The sequence below is a fragment of the Periplaneta americana genome, chromosome 17 (assembly GCF_040183065.1).
Source record: "Periplaneta americana isolate PAMFEO1 chromosome 17, P.americana_PAMFEO1_priV1, whole genome shotgun sequence".
Classification (NCBI taxonomy): Eukaryota; Metazoa; Arthropoda; class Insecta; order Blattodea; family Blattidae; genus Periplaneta; species Periplaneta americana.
Window position 1 is genome coordinate 835,987 of NC_091133.1, and position 23,975 is coordinate 859,961.

Sequence of the window (23,975 nt, forward strand, 5' to 3'; positions counted from 1 at the left end):
TGTTTCTTATTATGTCGTGTCTTATGTATTCGTGATGTTGACTTTGTGTGTTTTGTATTGCTGTTTCTATGTTTATGATGGTTTGTGTTTGTTGTTTTATACCTGTATTGTTTTGGTGTATATTGTGTCTTAATCCTTTTTCTAGTAGTTTAGTTTCATTGTGGTTGAATGTTATGTTTGTTGTGTTGAATATTCTTGGGTGGAATTTGTGATTCGTGGTGTATGTTGTTGTCTGTTGTGTCTTTAGTATGGCTAAGTTTATTGTTTTGTCTTTTTTTTTCTGGCTTATTTCTGTTATTACTTTGTTTGTGTGTGTTAAATTAACAGTTGATAGAAATAAATTAGGATAATAATTTAAAATAGATTCACGATAAATGTGTTGTATAAAATTAAAAAACTGCTTGTAACAATATTGTTTAACGGAAAACTGTGTAACGTCTTCAGAGATTTCAACCCACAGAAATTTAAACTGCATTCTAGTGAATATTAGGATTAGATATTTTGCTTAGGTTATAATATAGCATACATTTCATGAAACTTGTTAATAGAAATATAAGATTGTATCTTAGTATATAATTTCAACTCATTGCATTTCATTCATTCATGTATATAACTTATAAAACTTTGTAGAGATTTGCTGAATATATAGATTTGTAAAATTGTAATAATTTCATAATTGACACGTAAGACTAATTCAATAGGAGACTTCATTAATCAATTATCATATTATTATTATTATTATTATTATTATTATTGTTATTATTATTATGTATTTATAACCCTAACATACCTGTCTCAGGTAAAATATGGTTCTCTGTAAAATTGGAGTATAATAAATAAATAAATAAATATTGTGAAGAACATACTTAGAAAAAGGATGAAAATAAATATCTTCTCAGCGATTCCAAAATTCAGGTTTCGACTTTACAGCGTGAGAAAATGTTGATTTTTCTATGAAATCCCATCGTGTTTTACAACGTGATGGAATAAAGGCTGCACGCTAGCGAAAACAGCGTACTGAGACGGGAATTGACATCGGTAGGGAGGAATAGTACAACGGGAATGATGAAGGATGAATCTATTTCTGTTACATGAGTTTATGTTGCATTTACTTTCTGCGTGGTCGGTATCGGCTGCTCCTCCCTCTTAGCATTTTCTGGCCAATTTTCTTTTAATAGTATTTCACACTTCTTTTCCTCAGTGGGTGTTGGCGACACTGTTTTTACGCAAACTACTATCGTGGCTTCCTTGATCATATCATTCTGAAAGATGCTGTGAAATAAAGTTTCAGTATTATCCCTATTCCCTATTGCTTTGTATTATATTGAACGTGGTTAATGCTTCAGACTGTCAGCAGTTCATTATATTCTTCCACGAAGGTAAGTGTATATTGTTACATTATATTCTACAGAGTGTAAGGGATACAAATGCCGTCCTTTTCACAGGCGTCTGAGACGGTCTACAGGATCAAAAAATGATCGTACAACATAAGGTCAAATCTTGACAGTTTTCCCAGAAATTCAAGCTCCCTGTCCATAGGTCTACTGCAGAGTGGATGATAGTTCTGTACAAGGTATTCGGTAAACAATTTACAATGTTATTAACAGTTTAGGAATATCATATGTTATTAATTTATGGAGAAATTCGTAATTCAAGTGAGGCAAGAAGCATTTAGAGTTTTAGAAACTAGGAGTCTCTTATCCCGTTACGAAAATCAGACAAGAAATTTGTTTAAGAATGGTACTGCTTTACGGAAGCGGGAGAGATTCAAATTTTTCATTAGAAAAACAGTTCGTGTAATTTTGTGAAGGAAACCATTATTGTTTATTTTTAAACGTACAATAAAAAATAGAACAATATTGTTACATGGTGTGCTCCAGCATTAGAAAAGAGCATTTGTTTTATACCGGTATGTCTGTACTCGCTTGACCTGTACTGTATACTTATATACTCCCTCCTCCCCTTCCACCAATGTTGCAAAACGTCTAATATTGTAAACTTTAATAATTCGTCAAATATTGCAATTAGAAAAAATTGTAAGGACGTGAATAATTATCAGTTAAAATAATGGCACTTATACCTTTTACATCTTGTATATAACCATAAGTTGCATGATTTATTCCTCACAAACGGCCTTGAATCAATATTTCCTTTGTGGTGTAGGTCTACTCATAGTGGAGAAATGCAGCAATATATTTCATTCTTTGGCTCGTATATCGTACGCTTGTGTAATGAAAGTACGATTTCAGTGTGATGACGTCAGAGATTTTCGTCACGTCTGCAGTGGGAGTAACATTGATTTATAACGCTAAGTTATTTTGTAGGATGGCTAATACTTATTAGCGAATGTCTCTCAAATGTATGTGTTAATCAAAAATTAGGGGCTAATTAAGACTGTTTATTTGTATGTGCGAATAGATCGATAGTAGAATAGTGGAATACATTGTTGTTTTAGCGAGTGGTGTTTGGATTTTCTGCAGGAAAATGAAGACATTAAGTTTAGGGTATATGAGGGTTTTAGAGGGTTTCCTGTCAAGGTTATTATTTACAATGGTGTGTTTTGCGATGATTTTCGTGGTTTCTATGGTAGCGGATTATGGAATTTCGTATTATGCGGTGCAGAGGAATGTATTTGTTTTTAAGATATGACGTAATGCGTGACGTAGTTGTGATGCCGCCACATATCGGATACTGCTACCACAGTCTGATATATACAGTCACGAAGCTTGAGTTGTGAGGTACTAGGAACTATAGACTTTGCCGGTACCAGTGTTGCCATATTTAGCGATAAGTCGCTAAATCTGGGGAGTTTTGAATCCGTCTCGGCGACAAATTTTATAAAATGCGATTAGTGACTTTTCTGCTGATTTTTATAGTCTTCCACTTTTTCCCTTCTTTTAAGTTAAAACATTCAACTGAAGTCGTGCACTTCTTAGTTTTAGAAGAGCCATTGGTGCATGACTGAGTAGTCTAATGATTCATACGTGAAAGCCCTGATCAGTGATCAGGGGTGAAAGATGCAGATTCAATTATTCTCACGGGTTAGGTGTCTCTCTCAATGCTGCTGCTCCAACACCCATGAACGGCGGCAACTTTGATTGTCACGTCACGAGTCGCGAGCTGCAGCTAATGTAATCTTGGTTCTTCCCCGCAACGCGGAGATTTTCCACTCCGAACCGACCCGGGCAATATTGAGTTTTGGAATTTTGTGTCTACAGTTCGTGTGAAGCAAATGAGACTGTAATTTTTGCTGGTTTTAATAAATTTTAACATACTGTATAAGATTTAATAATCGTTAGATTTCAGAAAAAAATTGTGATCAAACGCTTGGGCAAAAATTTCCACACTTACAATTTGCCAGAAAGTGTAGTGTCAATAATTGGATCAAGTGCAGTATATTTACAATCATCTGTTCCCACACTTTCCACCTCAACATTGCAGCCGTCAACAACACAACCTGACTCGGCATAAGAGGCTGATGACGAGGAAATGATGTTTTTCTCCGCAAATGTATGTTTTTCTTATTTTTATTCAGTGAAATTCATTATTAATTTTTAGCGACATTTCTGTGGATTTTTTTAAACAAACTTTGGAGAGTTTTTGTTGAAAAGTTAGGGAGATTCTAAGGCGATATGTTGGCAACAGTGGCCGGTACTATTTCGTTTCCGCTATACTGGAGAATTACCACGGTCACTTTGAACCGTGCCGTTACATTTACCACCAAATTTAAGTAAATACACAATGTCACCAACATAAGAACATGACATTGGTGTGTGGCGTAGTTGGCGGGAGAAATTTTTTTTCTCTCTCTCTCTCTCTCTCTCTCTCTCTCTCTCTCTCTCTGCCTCCTTCGTTCTGAACATTACTGAGAGATAGCACCAGTGTTAGCTACAAAGTGTATTTGCGCAAATATATTGCAAGTAGATTATGTGACTTATTACGTGTTTTAGATGAGAGTCTCGAGACAAAATAGTTTTGTGCTATATTTCTTTTTTTCTCTCTCTCTACCTCCTTCGTTGTGAACATTATTGAGAGATAGCACCACTATTAGCGACAATGTGTATTTGCGTAAATATTGCGAGTAAATTATGACGAGTGCCTTAGATGAGAGGCTCGGGACAGAAACAGTTTTGCTGTAGCGCATGCGTGGACCTCTCATGTAGTCGGAGCGTGATCCTTACTTGAATTTATTTTTGCGTGTACATTGCAGATTAAGTTATTGAGATATCTTCTTGATTCGGTTACAGACCTTGCATTTACGAAGGTTAGGTTAGGTTGGCTTTGGTTAGGTTGGCTTTGGTTAGGTTAGCTTTGGTTAGGTTAGCTTTGGTTAGCTTAGGTTAGGTCAGCTTAGCTTAGCTTAGGTTAGGTTAGTTTTGGTTAGGTTAGGTTAGCTTTGGTTAGGTTAGCTTGATTTCATTCGTCCATGTAGTAGTTAAAATTATATAATATGACTGTTTTTGATTCGTAATATTGATAACAAATTAATAGGCCTATAATAAAAGCGGTGAATAATTTCATGGTCCCTAAAATTTTTTTTCGTAAAAGGCTAGGTATTTTTCTATAGGCCAGAAATAAAACAGCAACGCCGTCATAATTACGTACTTTACGCTTTGGCGAACTTTAACCGGAAATTTACTTTCCGTCATTTTAATGGTATTCCGTGAAACACACCTTTTTTCCTGTTAATTTCCTTGTGATAACCTAGTTTATGATCTTATTACATCTTCATTTTCTTTTAATGCATTAAAAAAAAACCGCCGTTGTACTACATAAAACGAACTTGACTATTGGGGTGAATTATTTAAGAATATAGTCGCGAATTTGACTACCACCATTTCGATTATATTTTGTTTGATACGGCTCGGTACGGCCCAACGAGTTAGATACTATAGAGAGGCTAAAGACCTCTGATAAGCGCTCCCTGCGGAGGCCAACAGTACTATGGATCGTTCCCTAAAAAACATGGCGTCTTTAGTACCGCCAGCCTCCGCAAGGAGTGCTTATCAAAGGTACACTGTAACGAGTTGGTACATGTATTATATTTTTCAGATACATCAATATTTAATTTAAACATTTCGCTATAGGTTTTGTAAAAAGCTGATTTATAAATGAAAAAGTAATAATTAAGACTTTAAAATTTCCAAAAATGTCTCATTCCCTCGGATTTAAATGAAATGTACCGTAAATCATAATATTCGTTGCTGGATAATTAAACCCTCTCAATACAGGTACCATGGCCGCAGAGAATTATAAGATAAGACGGACTGAGCATAAGCGAAATATCTGCATTAATAAGTTTGTACCATCAAGAGTTTAGTATTTATTGTGTTTATAGGGCCTACTCCAATTTTCTTTTTATTAATGCGTTAGGGCTCTTTTTGTTACCAAAGAGGAAAGTTAGCACTTGCATCACACACAATTTGTCATTATTGTTCAAAATAATGTAAGAACAGTTTTATTCTGCAAAAGCCTCTGCTTAGTTGCGAGACACGTGTGAGATCAATGCTTGTTTCAAATTATATTAGATTACACGATGTCGCCATCACGCGAAAAGAAGTGTACCTAGCTGTGGCTCCTGTTGTTTCTGATAACAATGTTAATCGTAAATATCTTATCGTTTCAATAAATGTGGTGAGTTATGATCATGAGTAACTTTCTATTAGTGTCATTCTTTAATTATTATGTTGCATGCTAAGAGATTATTGGTAGTTTTAATGATTTCAGTTTTCAAAAGTTCTCTGTGTTAATTCCAATTTCAAATGAATTTTTCTCAATAACTTAATTACTGGATTTTTTTTTAATTTTCGCCACTACCTTTCCTATATTTTACTCCTATTAGTTACATACGTCGTCTCTCTTGAAATCACCTGGTGAGCACTGAATTACATGATTTCATATTAGGTTAGACTAGCTGTAAGGTAATTAAATTTGTGACGAAGTCAAAAAATTATTTATTTTTCTTCTGCCGATTAAATTCATCCGTCTTTAGGTGCTTTGCTTTGGTTGCATCGAGTATAGCTTGTCATTTAGTATCTGGGCTATATTTAGTGAAACTAATAAAACATAGGCCTACAGCTGTTATAAAACGTAAAGTTTTGTGTGTATTTTACTTTTTACTTATTAACATAGTCTTAATATGTAACTCAATTCACAATAATACTAACTTCATCAAAGTCATTTCCTACAACATCCGAGCCACGCCCCTTTGTTTTGACTAACCGAAACATGGCGGACCAATGATCAATTGTCTTCAACTTTCTGAGATCTTTGTCCTCTCTATAGTATCTAGCTCGTTGGTACGGCCCGGTGACTAGTGGCCAGCGAATAGCGTCGACTATCGATATTGGTCTGCCGTGGGTATTATCCAGTTGTTCCGTATTGTTCCGCGATGAGGCGATAGTAGCGATCCAAGGGGTTCACAACTATTAGTGGATGCATATTCCCTACGTATTGAGCTTCGTGACTGTAGTCCCTATTTACACTTGCTTAATGTCGTTCGACTTATAGCGCGGGCGCATGCGCAGTACGGATTTCGTTCCTTTCCTTTCGACATCTGCTGGGTAGAAGCTGTTTCTGTTTCTGTGCGACATTTCCGTAGGTGGGCCAGCCGAATTCACGCGACAGGACACGAACATGGTTCGGAAAAAGCAGCAGACAGCTTTTAATCAGCTGTTTCTTAGTTTTCGCGCGCTTTGTAGCATCATGTCAGAGTGGAACAAAAACCAAGTAATGAAATTAATCGAGCTTTACGAGCAATGTCCATGCTTATATGACATCAGAAGTAAGGACTATCACACTAGAATTCGGAGGGAAAATGCACTGAAATTTATCTGTAAAAATTTGGAGTCAGTTCGTCCTAGTAACATTCCCTCCGACATAAAAAAAAATAAATAAAGAACAACAGATTTCAATATGCAAGAAAAAAATTTGAACTTGCAATTCATTTTAATACAATAAATATCTGTTGGACAATTTTGTTCCAGTTTGAAATCTTTACTGAGAACATGGAATAACCCTTTCTCCTGCCTTCTGGATATCCATTCCTTTCCCAGTCTTTTTATTTATTTATTTATTTATTTATTTGTTTGTTTGTTTCTTTCTTTCTTTCTTTCTTTCTTTCTTTCTTTCTTTCTTTATTTGTTTGTTTATTTATTTATTTATTTATTTATTTATTTATTTATTTATTTATTTATTTATTTACTTACTTACTTACTTACTTACTTACTTACTTACTTATTTATTTATTTATTTATTTATTTATTTATTTATTTATTCTCATTAGTGCAAGCTACCAAAACACTTGGGGAAACTGCAGAACCTAAAACAGCTGCCTGTCTATTGTTAAAATCCATTCTGTTCATTTAAAAGGCTCACCACATCATACACACGTTGCTCGAGCTCAACAACTAGCCTCGAGTTGCAGACGAGAAATCTGCCAAGAGTGAACGGTGGTACTACATTTAGCCGACAGAAAGCGCTTGATGTTGCGCGACAAATAGCAAGTGTAAATAGGGACGTATATATTAGACTATGGAGATACTATTAAGTTAACCAGAAAAACCTCTCATTTCCTCCTCTTTTCTACCCGCAAATCATTACTGCTAATAGGATAGAGCCGTTGCTTACAAGAGAGACCCGTTACCTTGGGGGGGGGGGGCAAAGCAAAACCATATAATCCCGATATAACGAGGTTACGGGGATATCATTTACTTACTCCCCCCCCCCCTGTTACAGCTTGACCGTGGTACAGTATATCGGAATATGATCATTTAATAAAGTATTTATGGGGTGCATGTTTCTAATACTGTTACATCCATATCCACGATGTTTCGGACCGAGTTGTATAGCTCTAAGTCTACTACAAATTATAGTAGTACATAACTATAAGCAGAATTATGGGAGGGTATGTGGGAGCACTGGCCACCCCCCCAAAATATGTCTGAACTCTTTTTTTTCTATTAACATTACAAAATATTGAATTCAAAAGACTTTTCTTGCTGTTTATGAATGGGATATTATTTGTAAATGCTACCATCGTACCATCATCCTGGAAAATGGCTGTTTTCACAAAAAAATCTTTGGACTATGATTGTTTTATGAAAACTATTGAACATTTTCACTCCTTTAACATGGGACTCTGGTGTTTTTTTCACTAACACCTAATTCAGTGGATGACCGCTGCAGACTTCTAACACAGGAGTACAGGATGTTGCAAAAGAAACATTACAGTGCTTCCATTCCTAATGAGGTATAGAAATTCTTATACATTCAGAAATTTAATATAAATATTTTAGTCTAGACACATGGTCTGAAGACATTAATTCGTCAATTTAAGCACAGACACTTATACATAGGCTGGATAAAAAGTAATGGCAACACTGCTGTCACGTGACGATGGTGCGTTCGAGAGTTGCCAGCTGTGTGGACATGAACAAGGACTGTTAGATGAGTTAGTGTAGCCAGCGGCGACAGTACTCTGTCAATCTACTGCAGTGTGTAGAGCGTTGACTTTCATAGGGATAGTGCGAGTGCCCTAAGACCATCCTTACAAAACTAAAGCAACGTTCCTGGATCAAAATTGAAATGGCACGAGGTCGTAGCGCACAAGAATGTTTTCAGGGACTGCGTGAAGCATGTGGCGATGCAGCGTTGCCATATCGCACAGTGGCACGATGAGTTAAAGCGTTTCGGGAAGGCCTTGTTGGTAGTGCTGTGAAGGTGATGTTCCTTGTGGCGTATGACATTGATGGGGTAATACTGCACCACGCTGTACCTCCAAGGTAGACGGTAAACGCGGACTACTACTGCAGGTTCCTGCAGCACCACCTTCGTCCAGCCCTCAGGAGAAAACGACGACACTTGGGGGTACAGAACCCCATCATTCTTCATGATAATGCATGGAGTCACACCGCTGCTGCTGTCAAGGACCTCTTGCGTCGCTGGCAATGGGAGATTCTGGAACATCCTCCGTACTCACCCGATATGAGTCCATGCGATTACGATCTTTTCACCAAAGTGAAAGAACTACTGCGAGGGACCCGCTCCAATACCAGAGATGAACTTATCCATGCTTTAGGGCGGTCAATACGGAACATCAACGAAGATGGACGCGCTGATGGTGTACGACGCCTTCCAAACATTTGGCAAAAGGTAATAAATAAGGGGGGCGACTATATAGAAGGTACGTAAATGTTAACCCCTGTGAATAAAGCCATGTCAGAAATATCGAACTGTTGCCATTACTTTTTATCCAACCCAAGTACAAAAGCAAGAAAAGTATTTTGCATTCAATATTTTCTAATGTTAATAGAAAAAAAAAATACAGTCAGACAAGTTTGGGGGAGCACTGCCCCCCCATGCGCCCCCATAACTCCTTTGATGCCGAGTTTAGTGTAACGTACTCCCCTCAGCTTCCAAACCAAATCAAATATTATTACGACATTACGAGTAATAAATAAATAATAATTACTACAATCATTCGTTGTGATAAAGTAGAATTATCACTGCATGGTGTACCGAAGATTTTAATTTATGTTTTTATTAAATTGACATGTCATGAGTGGTGACAGAAAGCAGCTCAGGGGAACGAAATGCAGACACTACTAAAAATGAAATGGGGATCGGGGAGAGCGCATACGCATATGCTTATGGATGGCAAAATTGTAAAAAAAAAATGTCTTCCCTGAGATTCCTGAGATATTTGTTTATGTTTTGGGAAATGATCAATTTCGAAAACCATTTCTAATCACATATATTGCACACTAACTTCCTAATTACTTTAATTCTAACTCCTAATTTATAAAACTGCTTACACACACTAAAATATCATAGTATTTGCTATTACTATCCACTGCAGATTAATCAGCAGGCCTATTAGATATTTATTTCACCACTGCAAGGTGTGAAAGAAAAATCGCACAATTGTACTAATTATGTATTGTGACTGCTGTTTGCATTAGTAAAAATCATAACACTTCAACGTCAATATGTTTTTAAAAAAGAAAAGGATAAGTTAAGCCAACTTACAAATGATTAAATTATGAAGTCAGGGAAATGGAAGATAATACAGTACCTTAATTCATTGGAATAATAATAATAATAATAATAATAATAATAATAATAATAAATACGTGAAAAGGGTAGACTACAGTGTTCATGTAAAAGTACATTATGCAACGAGCCTATAATGGTAGTAATTAAGACGCGAGTATGTTTATGAAACGAGCGTCGTAATTACCATTATAGGCAAGTTTCATACGACTTATGCTGGACCATATTTCTAACTTGAAATTATTCATAAGTATTCATGTTATTCTTATCTGACTGGGGAGCGGAACTGACTTGTGCAATATCTCGTAATTTGTGAGATGTGCGCAGACGCGAAAGTATTGATTTTTTCCTAGAAACAAATGTCATTGACCTTGATATAATCTAGAGAGTAAAAAAACATTATTCTTGATATAGTCTTGAAATTGATTTAGACATTGAAAAACGAGAAGACAAATTGATTTTATTTGAATGTTATTTACAATTAACGCCAATTATTATAGTAGCAGAACATAACCTTCTGCGACAGTATTGGATTTCCAGCCTCCGTGACGTTTCGCTAGTTGTCTTTCGATTGCATATCCGAGAACAATCGATACTTGCGCTTTCATATTGCTACAGTGGTGAATAATTTCGAGGGAAAAATTGTTCCGGAGCCGGGTATCGAACCCGGGACCTTTAGTTTAACGTACCAACGCTCTACCACTGAGCTACTCGGGAACTCTAACCGACACCGATCCAATTTTTCTCTCTATATCCACAGACCTCAAAGTGGGCTAACAACAGTCAAGCAACCAACTTCGAGTGCACACTAACTCCGTGTGACTTAAATTGTGGTTTTCTGTTAACGAACAGTGACGTGTATTATGCAAATCAAGATTTTCAGGTATAACTCCCTGTAAAGTTGATTTGAATAATTTCGAGGGAAAAATTGTTCCGGAGCCGGGTATCGAATCCGGGACCTTTGGTTTAACGTACCAACGCTCTACCACTGAGCTACTCGGGAACTCTAACCGACACCGATCCAATTTTTCCCTCTATATCCACAGATCTCAAAGTGGGCTGACAACAGTCAAGCAACCAACTTCGAGTGCACACTAACTCCGTGTGACTTAATTTTCCCTCGAAATTATTCAAATCAGCTTTACAGGGAGTTATACCTGAAAATCTTGATTTGCATGCTACAATGATGTTTTCTGATTGGTGGAACACCTGAACTTTAATGAATATGTGTACTTTAATGAGGTCCATTAAAGAGCTGCTACCAGGTGTATAATAATTACTACATTTCGGCATGGTCGAGCATAAAATATAATTATTAAGTTTCTTTCATTATTTCCGAATAGGTACGGTGTATGAATTAAACAACAGGAAGGTAGTTCCTTAGTTTATTATATGTAATATCTTTTAATATCAAGAATGACAGCCATTCATTTCAATATAATTGAGACGTGCAAGTTTTGAAATTACGTCTATTGACCATAAATTACTGTACGAAACATTTAATAAGCAACGGTGAGTCCCTTGAAATTTCCCAAATATCAATGTCATTTAAGTATTCTGCTATGAATATCTAGGAGCGAACAGCGCTCCGAGCGGCGGAATTGGCATTACGAGGGAACCACTTCAGACCCGTATTTCAAGCGCTATGCGCCAGCTTGTATAATCTCGTAAGCAACGGATAGAACGTTCGGGAATATGCCGATAATGTAGTTGGCGCTAGGTGCTGAAGAGCTGCATCAACGATCGAGCCGACGTGCATGGCTCATAGTATAATATGTGTTGTTGGAGTTTTGCGATTGGGTTGATCTTTTGTATCCGTTTCAAGCGCCTGGTTCCTAAGTGTTCGTGTAGCCTAATCTTAATGGTTAAGGCTGTGGATCATAGAAGTAAAGGACGGTAGTTCGAATCTCACATCGGCAAAGTAAGTTAAGTTGTGTTAATGAAAAGAGTTTAGAGGAGTGTGTAATATCTGTGTTTATTTTTCCTTCCTTCCTTCCGTCCGTCCTTCCTTCCTTCCTCTACCACTGACCCTGTATGGATGCGCTCCCGGATTGGTTTGAAGGTAAATTCTGTAACTCGGCGCGTCTGCCCGCAAAACCAGGTGGCCCGGGTTCGATTCCCGGTCGGGGCAAGTTACCTGGTTGAGGTTTTTTTCCGGGGTTTTCCCTCACTCCAAGATGAGCAAATGCTGGGTGACTTTCGGTGCAGGACCCCGGACTCATTTCACCGGCATTATCACCTTCATCTCATTCAGACGCTAAATAACCTAATCTGTTGATAAAGCGTCGTAAAATAACCTACTAAAATAAAAAAAAAATTATCATTTAAGTTCGTTTGTGTGTGTACGCATGCGTACGTGCGTGTGTGTGATTATTACATATGCTAGTAAGTATATCCAAATTGCATGTCAATTTTAATTTCTTATTATTTTCTTTTTCAGCCGTGATGGACGAAATCAAGATGGAACATGAGATCGACCCTCTGGCAATAGACAGAAATAATAAAGCTGATACAGCAAAGGGGAATTCTTTATCTCAGGTAGCGTATATTGAGAATAAATACAGATTACAGTTTATTGGTAAATATCCAAAACAATTGCTTCTGTCCTTTCGAGAAAAATACCTGAGTTTGACCCCAGAAATGAAACCACAAAGGAGAGTGAGCGGAAAACATCACAATTTGGACTAAGTAAAAAAAAAAAAAAATTAAAATCTCCCAACTTTCGCAAGTAAATTAAAAACGCAAAAAATTTAGAAAACCAAAAAGGAAAAGCATTAAATATAGGCAACTTGAAAGTTACATTTGAAGTTGAAAATAGGGCGAGATGGTTCCGGTAATTTCTGAAGTGAAAATCGTACAATTTATAAGGGATTTTCATTTTTTTTTTTGAGATGGAATTGATCATGTATACAAGACATAATAAAACCCTAAATTCACCAAATCTTACATCTTATAGATTCATAGGCCTATATGCAAATTGTATAAGCGGAGTATGAAGGAAAGTGTCTCAGTGCTAGTTTAGCCTATATTGATCGATTTAACATTCCTAAGATAATATAGTCTAACGTAACGTAACCTATGTCAACGACAAAACAGTTTGGAAAATAGCTAACCACGATCACTTACCTCACATTAAAGAAGAGGTGGAGACATTTCTTCCACGTGATGAAAAAATAATGCATCCGTTCACGATAATATGGGTAACCTGTTGAACATGATCTCTGTTAAATATTCCACATCCATAAATACAACCTCCACACAAACGATCAACACGCTATTCTTCTTTGTTCTCTTTTTTTAGCCTCGGGTTCAATTTAATGACCCCATGTAGCCAGGTAAATTCTCTAATATAAAACTATATTCTGTACTATACAGAATAAGTAGGACCCGATACCCACAGGTGACCAACTAGTAGAAAAAACGTAAATGGGTAATGGATGTTAAAATATGACAGTGAACATGCCTGCATTTAACGAGGACAGACCGATGACTGGAAAATACATGCTCCTTCCATTACCAGAATTAATATCAAAGTGACGGAGACAAAAGGTTTGTTCCAACAAGCAATTCAGAAGGTGCTAGGACGAATGCGCCAGTTGTGTACGGTCTCAGAACTAGTTCGGAATTTTACGTTGTTGGAACGTTTCTTGAACTGTTCTCTCACGATCTTCGGCGTTTGTTCTCATATTAAAATTATATTCATCTTCCGAACTTAAATCTTCGTAAAATAGATCGTCATCATCTTCCAAGTCATTGATTTGGACTATTTTTTATTTTAACCTGTCTAGTCTCGACGCTTTTTCTTGAGAAAACTTTGATCTTTCTTAATTTGCAAGTTCATTCAAGATGGCTACTTGTTTTATCTGCTGATAGTGATATGTGTTATGTGATACAACGTGGCTATACAGATGAAACCAAGTTTATTGTAAAAAAAATCGATTTGGGTTCATTTGTCGCACTTTTAACATTTACTGACAACCGATTACATAAGAGAATTATAATGTGTGAGGAATTAACATATTCGAAACACTTAATGACGTATTTGAACAAAGATAACATGACCGATCGTACTGTTAATGTACACTCATGGAAAGAAATATGACTGGCTTTGATTTTCATGACTGCAATGCAGTACTGTGTACCAAAATTTTGCATTATACTATCTTTATAATTCCGCTTACTGATTGTTCTTCCACGACTTTAAAACGAACATAACCCTATTGTGCCGTAGTCTGTTTCTAATTTAGATAGTGATACATTTCACGAAACTTCCAAATACACGAGTATGATAATGAATAATTTGCAAGTCCCACAATGCTCCCAACTCATACATTCAAAAGGACATTGCCAAAGGCTTGCTGTCGAAGTGTGTGGTAACTCAGTGGTTTAATGTTTGAGTACTTGCCGGTAAGAAACAAAATGCTGCCGTTGTGCCAACTCAGAATAAGTGAAACATAGAAAACGAGGGTAGGAGTGATATAGTCAGGTAGGTAGGCATGTTTGGGAATGTTTCCTTTTGTGCAATAGTTCAATGGAATAAAAGCAGGCTGTCGTGGTTTTTCCACAGTTTCCCTTCATACACAAGGGATTTTTAGCCATCCAGTACAGTCAACCAAAAAAATATTATGTGCTGACTAGGGAATAATCCAGAGTCTTATTGCTTCTTTTACTAAATTACGCAAATATTGTTGGTAATGTAACACAGTGTTGAAGATATTGTAATTATAATGCACAGTAGTATATTAAATGCAGTATTGGCCGAAATATTGTATGTATTTATTAACACTACATTTGGGTATACACCCTGTGGCAGTGATATATATAATATACAATAATTACAATTACAGAAATAAAATAAAATAAACGTAAATCTATAAATATTAGATGCAATAAACCTAGGACTGTAAATAAAAATTATTGTATAATAACGCCTACGATAAGCAAAAGTAAATCTATCTTATAAGTACTTCTATTTCACCCAACTATTACCAATTTAAGTAATTACATATCACCTTAATTAATTACATATCATATCTATTAATTACTTATCAACTTAATTAATTATATATCAACTCAATTAGTTACATGACACAAGTTAAATAATTACACTGCACCTCCAATTAGATTTTCAGTCTAATCTTCTCAACCGTTCCTTAAATGTATTTATTTTAAGAGAACCGCCCTGAAAGATTGCCGCAGGTAAGCTGTTCCAGTCTACTATTGTGCGGTTAACAAAGGAAAATTTTGCCACGTCCGTTCTATGTTTTCTACATTTAAACTTCCTAATATGATCAGCCCTTCCTAAGTATGATGGTGTTGCTAATGTAGCATTGATATCGGTCCATGCTTTGTGTCCCATTTGTGCCTTAAACAATGCAGTGAGTCTGGTTTTTCGTTGCCTTGATTTGAGAGGTTCCTACCCTAAATCTTTTACTATCTCTTCACCATGTCCCTTCCCCATTTTGACATATTTTGCTGCCTTGCGTTGGACCTTTTCTATTGAATCGGTATGGTTTTGTCTATACGGATCCCAACCTACTGCTCCATATTCCATAATTGGGCGAAGGGTTTTGTACGCTAATTCTTTTGACTTGCGGTTAGATTTATTCAGAATACGCATAGACAAATGTAGTGCTTTCCAGGCTTTCCTTGTGGTATTAGTGACTTGTTCCTCCCAACCCAGTTTGTTACTTAAATATATACCTAGGTATTTACAAGTGTTCCCTTGTGGCACCGATGTACCATTCAGCTGATATCCGAGACAAATTTCTTTATGCTTTCTACAGAAGGATATTGACTTACTTTTACTGACATTGATTTTCATTTTATTTTCTGTCGTCCAGGTTTCAATAACGTTAAGATCGTTTTGTAAGGCGGTGATATTAAACAACTATGCACAGTTAACTTTGCATATTCATCATCAGAGTTGTTAATAACATTTATAACATGTTTTTGCATGAAAATATGCATTTGGATATGATTCCCGGCCTTATTCATCATAATGTAAAGCACATGCTGTTGGTTGTGATCAGGCTGTGGCATACTGACACATATAGAAGAACTTGTAGAGTTAGAAGTCGTCTTCTAACACAGTAATAAATTGTTCATTTAAGATGTGTCTTTGTACTGCAGGAACGGAATTTTTCGGATCAGCATGTGACTGATATAAAGGAGGAATATGAGGACCAGAGTCAAGATCTCACAACTGGGATAACATTTGAGGAAGATCCGGAGCCATTTTCGTTCCTTGTAGTGAAACATGAACCTGAGGTGAGTGCAGCACAAAGAATGCACTGTGTGTTGTTCTTCCAGTGTTTATCTTATGTTTTTATTGTAATGGACACTGTCTTTTTTACAACAGTACCTGCAGCGTCTTTCAGTTTGTGGCAGCAACAATAAAATTTAGTATATATACGGTGATTCACGGAGGTTGTGCAATACTCTAATGTGATTTCCGGAATCATTCTGATGAAAAATGGTCATGTAAACGTAAGTCATATTTTTTAATGGAGTGAGTTACACCCTTCTCAAGGTTAAACATAATCGTAGATATTATGAAGGTTTAAGGATTTAAAGTATTTACAACAATGGTACTGGGTTTATTATAAATTCATTAAAGGATATTCACGATATTGCGCAATTTTTATTATAAGCAACAAAAAGAACAATCCAGAAGAATTTGCAAGACAAATTGAGCAAAACATGAATTCATTCATACCAGTACAAGAAACTTTCAAATACACGTATTTGACAATGAATACTTTCCAGGTCCCACAATCTTTCCCACTCTTACACAGTTTCCCTTCATACACAAGTAAATTCTAGCCTTTCAGTACAGTCAACAAAAAATATTGTGCTGACAACAAAAAAATCCAGAGTCTATTTTTATTTTTAATTTGCAAAACTCAAATTTTGGGTTTAGTCCAACACAGTCTTGAAAATATGCTACAATATATGCATAATAGTATATTATACGCAGCAATGGGCCAAATATGCACGATTAGCTTTTCGTATTACTACAGATGTTCATAACATCACTAAACATTTTTTATGAAAAATTTGTATTTGCATATGAATTCTGCTCCTATTCATCATGTCAAGCCATTATGTACGGATATATAACAGTAGAAGTCATCTTCTAAAACCCTGTAATCAGTTGCTCATTTAAGACGTCTGTTTGTACTGCAGGAACAGAATTTCGTGGATCAGCATGTGACTGGCATAAAAGAGGAATATGTGAACCGGAGCCCTGATCTCTTATCAGAGGTAAATTTTGAGGAAGATCCGTTCCCTGTGGTCAAACGAGAACCAGAGGTGAGTGTGGCACAAAGAATGCACTGTGTGTTCTTCTTCCATTTTAAAATTATTGTATTTAGATTGTAACGGACACTGCCTCTTTTCAAGAGTACTTGCAGGGCCTTTCACTGTATAATAGAGTCAAAAAGACATCCCTGTTTACTATTACAAGTAATGTTATGTTTCAGAGAACTAATGTTGAATTGTTATCTCGTTTTATGTTTTAATTTTGAAAACGAAAAAGGTTGTTACACTTTGGTTGCCAAGTTACACATTCCAACTATGCGTTTGAAAAAAATATTATTCTTAAGGACGCTACTTCTTTTTTTTTCGTCTCTGTGTCTTTGTCAAAAAATTCTCGATATCTTTTACCGTTTCCAAATAATTGAGTTTGCTTTAGATGTATGTGCAAACGTTATCACCTGTTTTCATTTGTTGTTCACCCATTCTTTTCAAGTATTTCTGTATTTGCAGTATGTCTTCTGTAGAACATTATTTTACCCGTAGAGGAAATATATTTTGTAAATTTAAGATAAATTATATAGCTTATTTTGAGTACATTCCAGAATAGGTTCTAAATTTGACAAAATGTTCTGATATATATGTGCAGGCAGAGGATGCATGAAACTACTATTTATTTTATTTACTCTTTTCAAGTTACCGAGTTCACGAAATGGTTGAACGAATTTTTTATCTACAGTGTAATATTTATTATAGTCATAGCAAAGGAATCTTTATATACTGGAGCTCTTGTATAATTTCATAGTACATGATATTGCCTGGCAGAAATTATGGAGGTAAACTGGAATAAATTAGACAATATTAACATTGTTAACCATATGTGTATGTATTTATTCACAATGCAATGGGTATATACCCGGTGACACTAGTAACTAATTACTCACAATAATGACAATAATAAACTTAATTAAAAATGCAATTAATAATAATACTAATAATTAATAATAATAATAATAATAATAACAACAACAACACTGAATATCCTAAATTCAATGAAACGATCACTTAAAATAACACTTGAAATAAATCTAATTTGTATCTTAAACCTAAGTTCGAACTAAAACACACGAGTATGATATGTTCATATCTGCACAAGTACCTTTCAAATTACACTCATTTCGCTGTCAACTCACTCACTGCAATGGAACTACGACACATTTCACTGATTCTATCCTGATTTCACTAACACTTCAAAAAAATTTCACTGTTAAAATACTTTGCACTGCCACTATAAACTATAAAGCTTCACTGACAGGAACACATTTCACTTACACAACACACTTCACTGACACAACATAATTCTTCACTGATACAACACTTCAATAACAACATATCATTTACACCCTTTAAATACTGTGTATAATTACCGTCTATTAGTAAAGTCTTTAAGCCTATTTTTAAATACATTTTTGGTTGTTGGTAAAGCCTTTAGTAAGTCTGCAAGCAAAGCATTCCAGTCCTGATAGTACGATTGAGAAACATTTAATTATCAGTAGAATGTGTTTGTTAACTGCTGGTATTATGAGCACAGAAGTGCTATCAAAAGCAAATTGAATCAGACCATTATATACCGTAATGTAAAAGTTACGTAGTTGAAGTTTTTCTTGGGTTTATCCTTTAAACAATTGAGAATGAATGCTGGCTAACTTTCGGCGCTGGACCCTGGATTCATTTCGCTGGCATTATCACCTTTATTTTGCTCAGACAGTACATATCCATTACAGTTGACAGTGTCGTAAAAAAACCACTTAAATAATCTACCAAATTCGTGACTATGAATTGAATTGTTCGTTCATAGTTAATTTCTGCTATTATACAGTAGTTAATTAGTTATTCTATAACAGCCATTTTCCACGGCACTCTAAACATCTGCCGGCAAGTCAGCATTCAGTAAACACAGCGTAGATGTACGAGCAGCAGAGAAGACAATGTCTGACGCGTATCTAGGATAGCCATATCAGTAAAATTAGAATTTAAATTAATTAATTTAATTTAATTAAAATTAAAATGTTATTTATCTTTATGAAAGAAAATGTTTCGCTCATTAAATACTTACCAACTCATGTGATGATATTGTATGTTTTCGAATTTCTTAAATAACAAATTAAAAAATAAACACGCATAATTATCACACAATATTGCACTGGAATAATTCTCTGTCATTAAATTTTGCATTTCTATCATAATGTTTAAATAAAGATACATAAATTGTGTTAGTTCAATTTGTGAATTTTATCTAGTTTGTTTCTCTTATCTACATTTTTTTTGCACCATGTGCCTTTTCACCATTTATTGCCCGGTATGTTGACAAAAAAATAATGTATGTAAAATTATAACTATTTTATTTAATATATCATTATATACATAAATTTATCTGGTTTATATGTGTTTTGTAGCAATCATTCCCTCCTAAAACCCTCAAAATTCCCCTCCTGCTTGGAAATAACAGATTTATATTATTTGAGAGTGCCGCAGGATTTTAAATTACATCTTCATTGTGCCACATGTTGAAAAAGGTGAAAAACTCTGTTCTATAAGGAAAAGAATTATCCCATGAAAAATCTGCCACAAGATTTCTCTTCTTTTAGCTAGAACACTGGTAGGGCTAATATGACAACCCTTTGAAGCACAAATTAATTTTTTATGTTTTTCATATCATGGATCATAACAAAGCTTGGATCAATTTTTTTCAACATTTTAAAACTGCACACAATTTTGAAAACGCATTTGGCACCTCTATGTATACTCAAGAGGTGGTTCCTTGGTGGAATATCGGTGCCATAGAATTTGGAAAGAAAGAGACCGGTGGTTATTCTGAATAACCACTATTGTGCAAAGGGTTAAACGGAATTCTGTGGCATCTAAAATTGATATGCTTTTGTTAATGTTGTTGCTTTCTAATGCCAGGCGTTTGACAATGAAGTCATTTGACCTCTTGCACTCCAATATTTTTCAAAGATATCATGGCCAGCCACTGAAGCACACATTTTGAGGTGTTCCGAATTCTTTTCTTGGTTTGAGTTGCACAATGGGCAGTTAGGGGACGATATATTCCAATTCTATGCAGGTGTTTGGCCAAACAATCATGGCCTGTTGCCAATCTAATTGCAGCTACAGACGATTTTCGTGGTAAATCGGGAATTAACTGTGGATTTTGATGCAGAGAGTTTCATTTTTTTTTTTTATGATTGTGTTATCAAATTTTGTTTGTTAAAGTCTAAGTATGTAGATGTAATAAATCTTTTCACAGAGTAAAACGTAGATTTAGTAACAGGTCTGTAAGTAGCAGTGCTGCCCTTCTTTGCTAAAGCATCCTCATTCTCATTTCACAGGATTCCACAATGGGATGGTATCCATTGGAATACAATTCTTTTATTGAATGATATTAATTGAGAGAGCATTTTAGTTATTTCAGTTGTTTGAGATGAAGGTGTGGGTTTAGAGACTATTGATAGAATAACTGCTTTGGAGTCTGATATATAACTGCATTCTTAAATATATTGATGTGGCATAGAAGATTCCTGAGACTTTCGCTTTTTGCAATGATTTCACCATCAAAACTTGTTGTTCCATATCCAAGAAATCTATAAAGTGAGAAGAGACAGCACGTAACACCTGGACCAGCACCTTGTTCTCTGGAGATCAAGGATCTGTCGGTGTATAAATGAAGCCAGTTTTGTGGAGGGTACCTAATATTAATTGTCTCTAAAGACAATTGTTTCAGTATTTCAGTGTTTACTTCTGATTTCAATATTTCTTCTGTTAAATTTAGATTATATTCTATATATTATATTAGAGTTAAAGGGTTTGGTTTAATTTGTAAGTTTTCTTTTAAATTTGGGATATTGATTTTCTGTTTTAATTCTTGAACCATGGATATGAGACTTTTTTTAGATATCAGCTTTTGTTAATATAAATTGTGCTATCTTTCTCTTTTATTTGCTCTGTGTTTTTAGGAAGAGCAGAGTGACTTTCACAAATTGAATGTGGAGCCAAAGGTGGAAATAATAGCAGAGGACAACGAGATTTTCATCGAAAGGTGAGTGTCATGTCCGATCCTTCACGTAGGCATGTAGGGTGTCTAGAAGATTTTAAATTATGGATAACATGTAACTCCCACCCATTTCTCAGTCATCCATATGGCGAAAGTAATAATGATATGGCGGTCATTGTTGGCAGATTAATTTATTTTCATAATAGCATTATTATATTAAATGCCCAAAAAAATTCATGACATTACTTGTTTATTTTTAAAATTTTGTATGGAATGACCCTCATGTCTTAATGTCGTCTATCATATGAAACTTCAGGTCAGTTTCCTGTCCGGCAAACTTGTGCGCATGTGGCAGTGTCCACTTTTCCTTCCATTTCCAGCTGATACATTGGCTAATGCAGGTCTCATTCTATGGAATGTGTGTACCCAGTGCTTCCATACAAACACTCTCGAGCATTATTATTGAAATGATGTTGTTGTCTCCCTGTCTCTGTGTCATGATAGCAGCACAACAATTTTTTCGGAATTTTTATGATAATAACTTTCTTGTGTAAAATATTATTAACATACCTTGTTAACATGTTTCGACCTATTTTCCGGTCATCTTCGGAACTGGTCGTTGTTGGTCTTGGCGCCTCTTCTTTCTGTGTGGGTGCGTTTTGTAGTGTAGAGTCAAAGAGTGTATGTGTTTTTAAATTGAGTTGTGTGTTGAGAATATCGTTGGGGTGTGTTTTCGTGTGTCTGTATATTTCGTATTGTTCTAGTCTGTTGAGTTTCTGGCTTTTTGGTTGGTTGTGCAGTATTTCCATGTCTGTGTTGATGTCTCTGTAGATGTGGTTGGCATTTGTGATGTGTTCTGCATATGTGGAGGTGTTTTGCAATTTTGTTATGGCTGTGATGTCTTCTTTGTAACGTGTTTGAAATGATCTGCCTGTCTGTCCTATGTAGAAGTTGTTGCAGGTGTTGCATTTGAGTTTGTATACGCCTGTGTGCTTGTATTTGTTTGTTTGTGTTGTTTGTGTGTTGAGATGTTTTTGTAGAGTGTTATTTGTACTGTATGCAATGTTGTAGTTTAATTTCTTGAATGAGGTTGCAATTTTATGTGTGTTTTTGTTTTCGTATGTTAGTGTGATGCATTTTTTGTGTTCTTGTGTTTGTGTTGTATTCTTCTGCTTTTTTTTGGTGTTGTTTTGTCCTACGTATTATGTTGTCTTTTATGTTAGGGTTGTATTCGTTTTCTTGTGCTATGTATTTGATTGTGTTTAGTTCTTCGTTGTAATCCTGTTGGTTCATTAGTATGTTGAGTAGTCTGTTTACCATTGTTCAGAATGCAGCTTGTTTGTGTTGTGTGGGTTGGTTGGATGTATTATGTATGTATGTATGTATGTATGTATGTATGTATGTATGTGTGTGTGTTGTTGTTGTTGTTGTGGTTTTTCTGTATACTTTGAATGTGTGTTTGTTGTCTACTTTTGTTATTGTGATGTCTAGAAAATTTATGGATTTGTTGTTTTCGATTTGTAATGTGTAGTGTATCTTTGGGTGTATTTTGTTTATGTGTTGATGTAGGTTTTTGATTTGTCTTTTGTTTCCTTTGTATAGTATTAGTATGTCATCTACGTATCTGTGCCAATATATGATGTTGTCTGCGTGTTTGTTGTTGTCTTTGTTTAGCACGTATGTCTGTTCTATGTGGTGTAAGAATATTTCTGCTAATATGCTGGAAATGGCTGATCCCATGGGTAGGCCTTCGGTTTGTATGTGATATTTGTTATTGTATGTGAAGTAGTTTTGTTTTATTGTTTAGTTCTTCGTTATAAATCTCTTGGTTCATTGGTATGTTGAGTAGCCTGTGTACCATTGTTCGGAATGTCTCCAAGAAAGTTATCATTCAAATTCCGAAGTGATACAGTGTTAAAAGTTGTGTAATCAAGATGAACAATTTTTTTTATTGGATTATATAATGTCAATCAAATCACCATGACCCCAAAAAGAGACGAAACAACTTCTTTTCCTTTGGCTTTTGTGGACGGTTGAGTATGTCAGTTTTTTTCCCTGCAAATGAGATGTAGGTTTTGAACTAAAATATATACTATTTTAATGTACCGAAGTACATATGATATTTCCATGCAGATATTCTGCGTCATCATACGATGAAAGAGTAATGGAATGGAGTTTGAGCTTAATCTGAGATGATTCTGTCCGATGCCGGGGTGGTATCCAGTGTGGCTTAGTGGATAAAGCATCAGCATGTAGAGCTGAAAACCCGGGTTCAAATCCCGGCGCCGGAGAGAATTTTTCTCCGTTCCATTACCCCAAAAAGAGACGAAACAACTTCTTTTCCTTTGGCTTTTGTGGACAGTTGAGTATGTCAGCTTTTTTCCCTGCAAATGAGATGTAGGTTTTGAGCTAAAATATATATTATTTTAATGTACCGAAGTACATATGATATTTCCATGCAGATATTCTGCGTCATCAAACGATGAAAGAGTAATGGAATGGAGTTGGAGCTTAATCTGAGACGATTCTGTCCGACACCGGGGTGGTATCCGGTGTGGCTTAGTGGATAAAGCATCAGCACGTAGAGCTGAAAACCCGGGTTCAAATCCCG

General features: G+C 35.6%; 1 protein-coding gene across 1 annotated transcript in view; it reads left to right on the forward strand.

Moving 5' to 3' along the window:
* The first annotated feature begins 1,270 nt into the window (after positions 1-1,270).
* LOC138693032 (zinc finger protein 665-like) overlaps positions 1,271-23,975 on the forward strand; it is a 32,799-nt gene continuing 10,094 nt past the window's right edge. Inside the window, exons 1-5 of the mRNA XM_069816552.1 lie at positions 1,271-1,379; positions 12,494-12,591; positions 16,186-16,323; positions 17,242-17,367; positions 21,327-21,409. Of these exons, the coding sequence (XP_069672653.1) occupies positions 12,499-12,591; positions 16,186-16,323; positions 17,242-17,367; positions 21,327-21,409 (440 nt within the window). The 5' untranslated portion in view covers positions 1,271-1,379; positions 12,494-12,498. The remainder of the gene's footprint in view (positions 1,380-12,493; positions 12,592-16,185; positions 16,324-17,241; positions 17,368-21,326; positions 21,410-23,975) is intronic.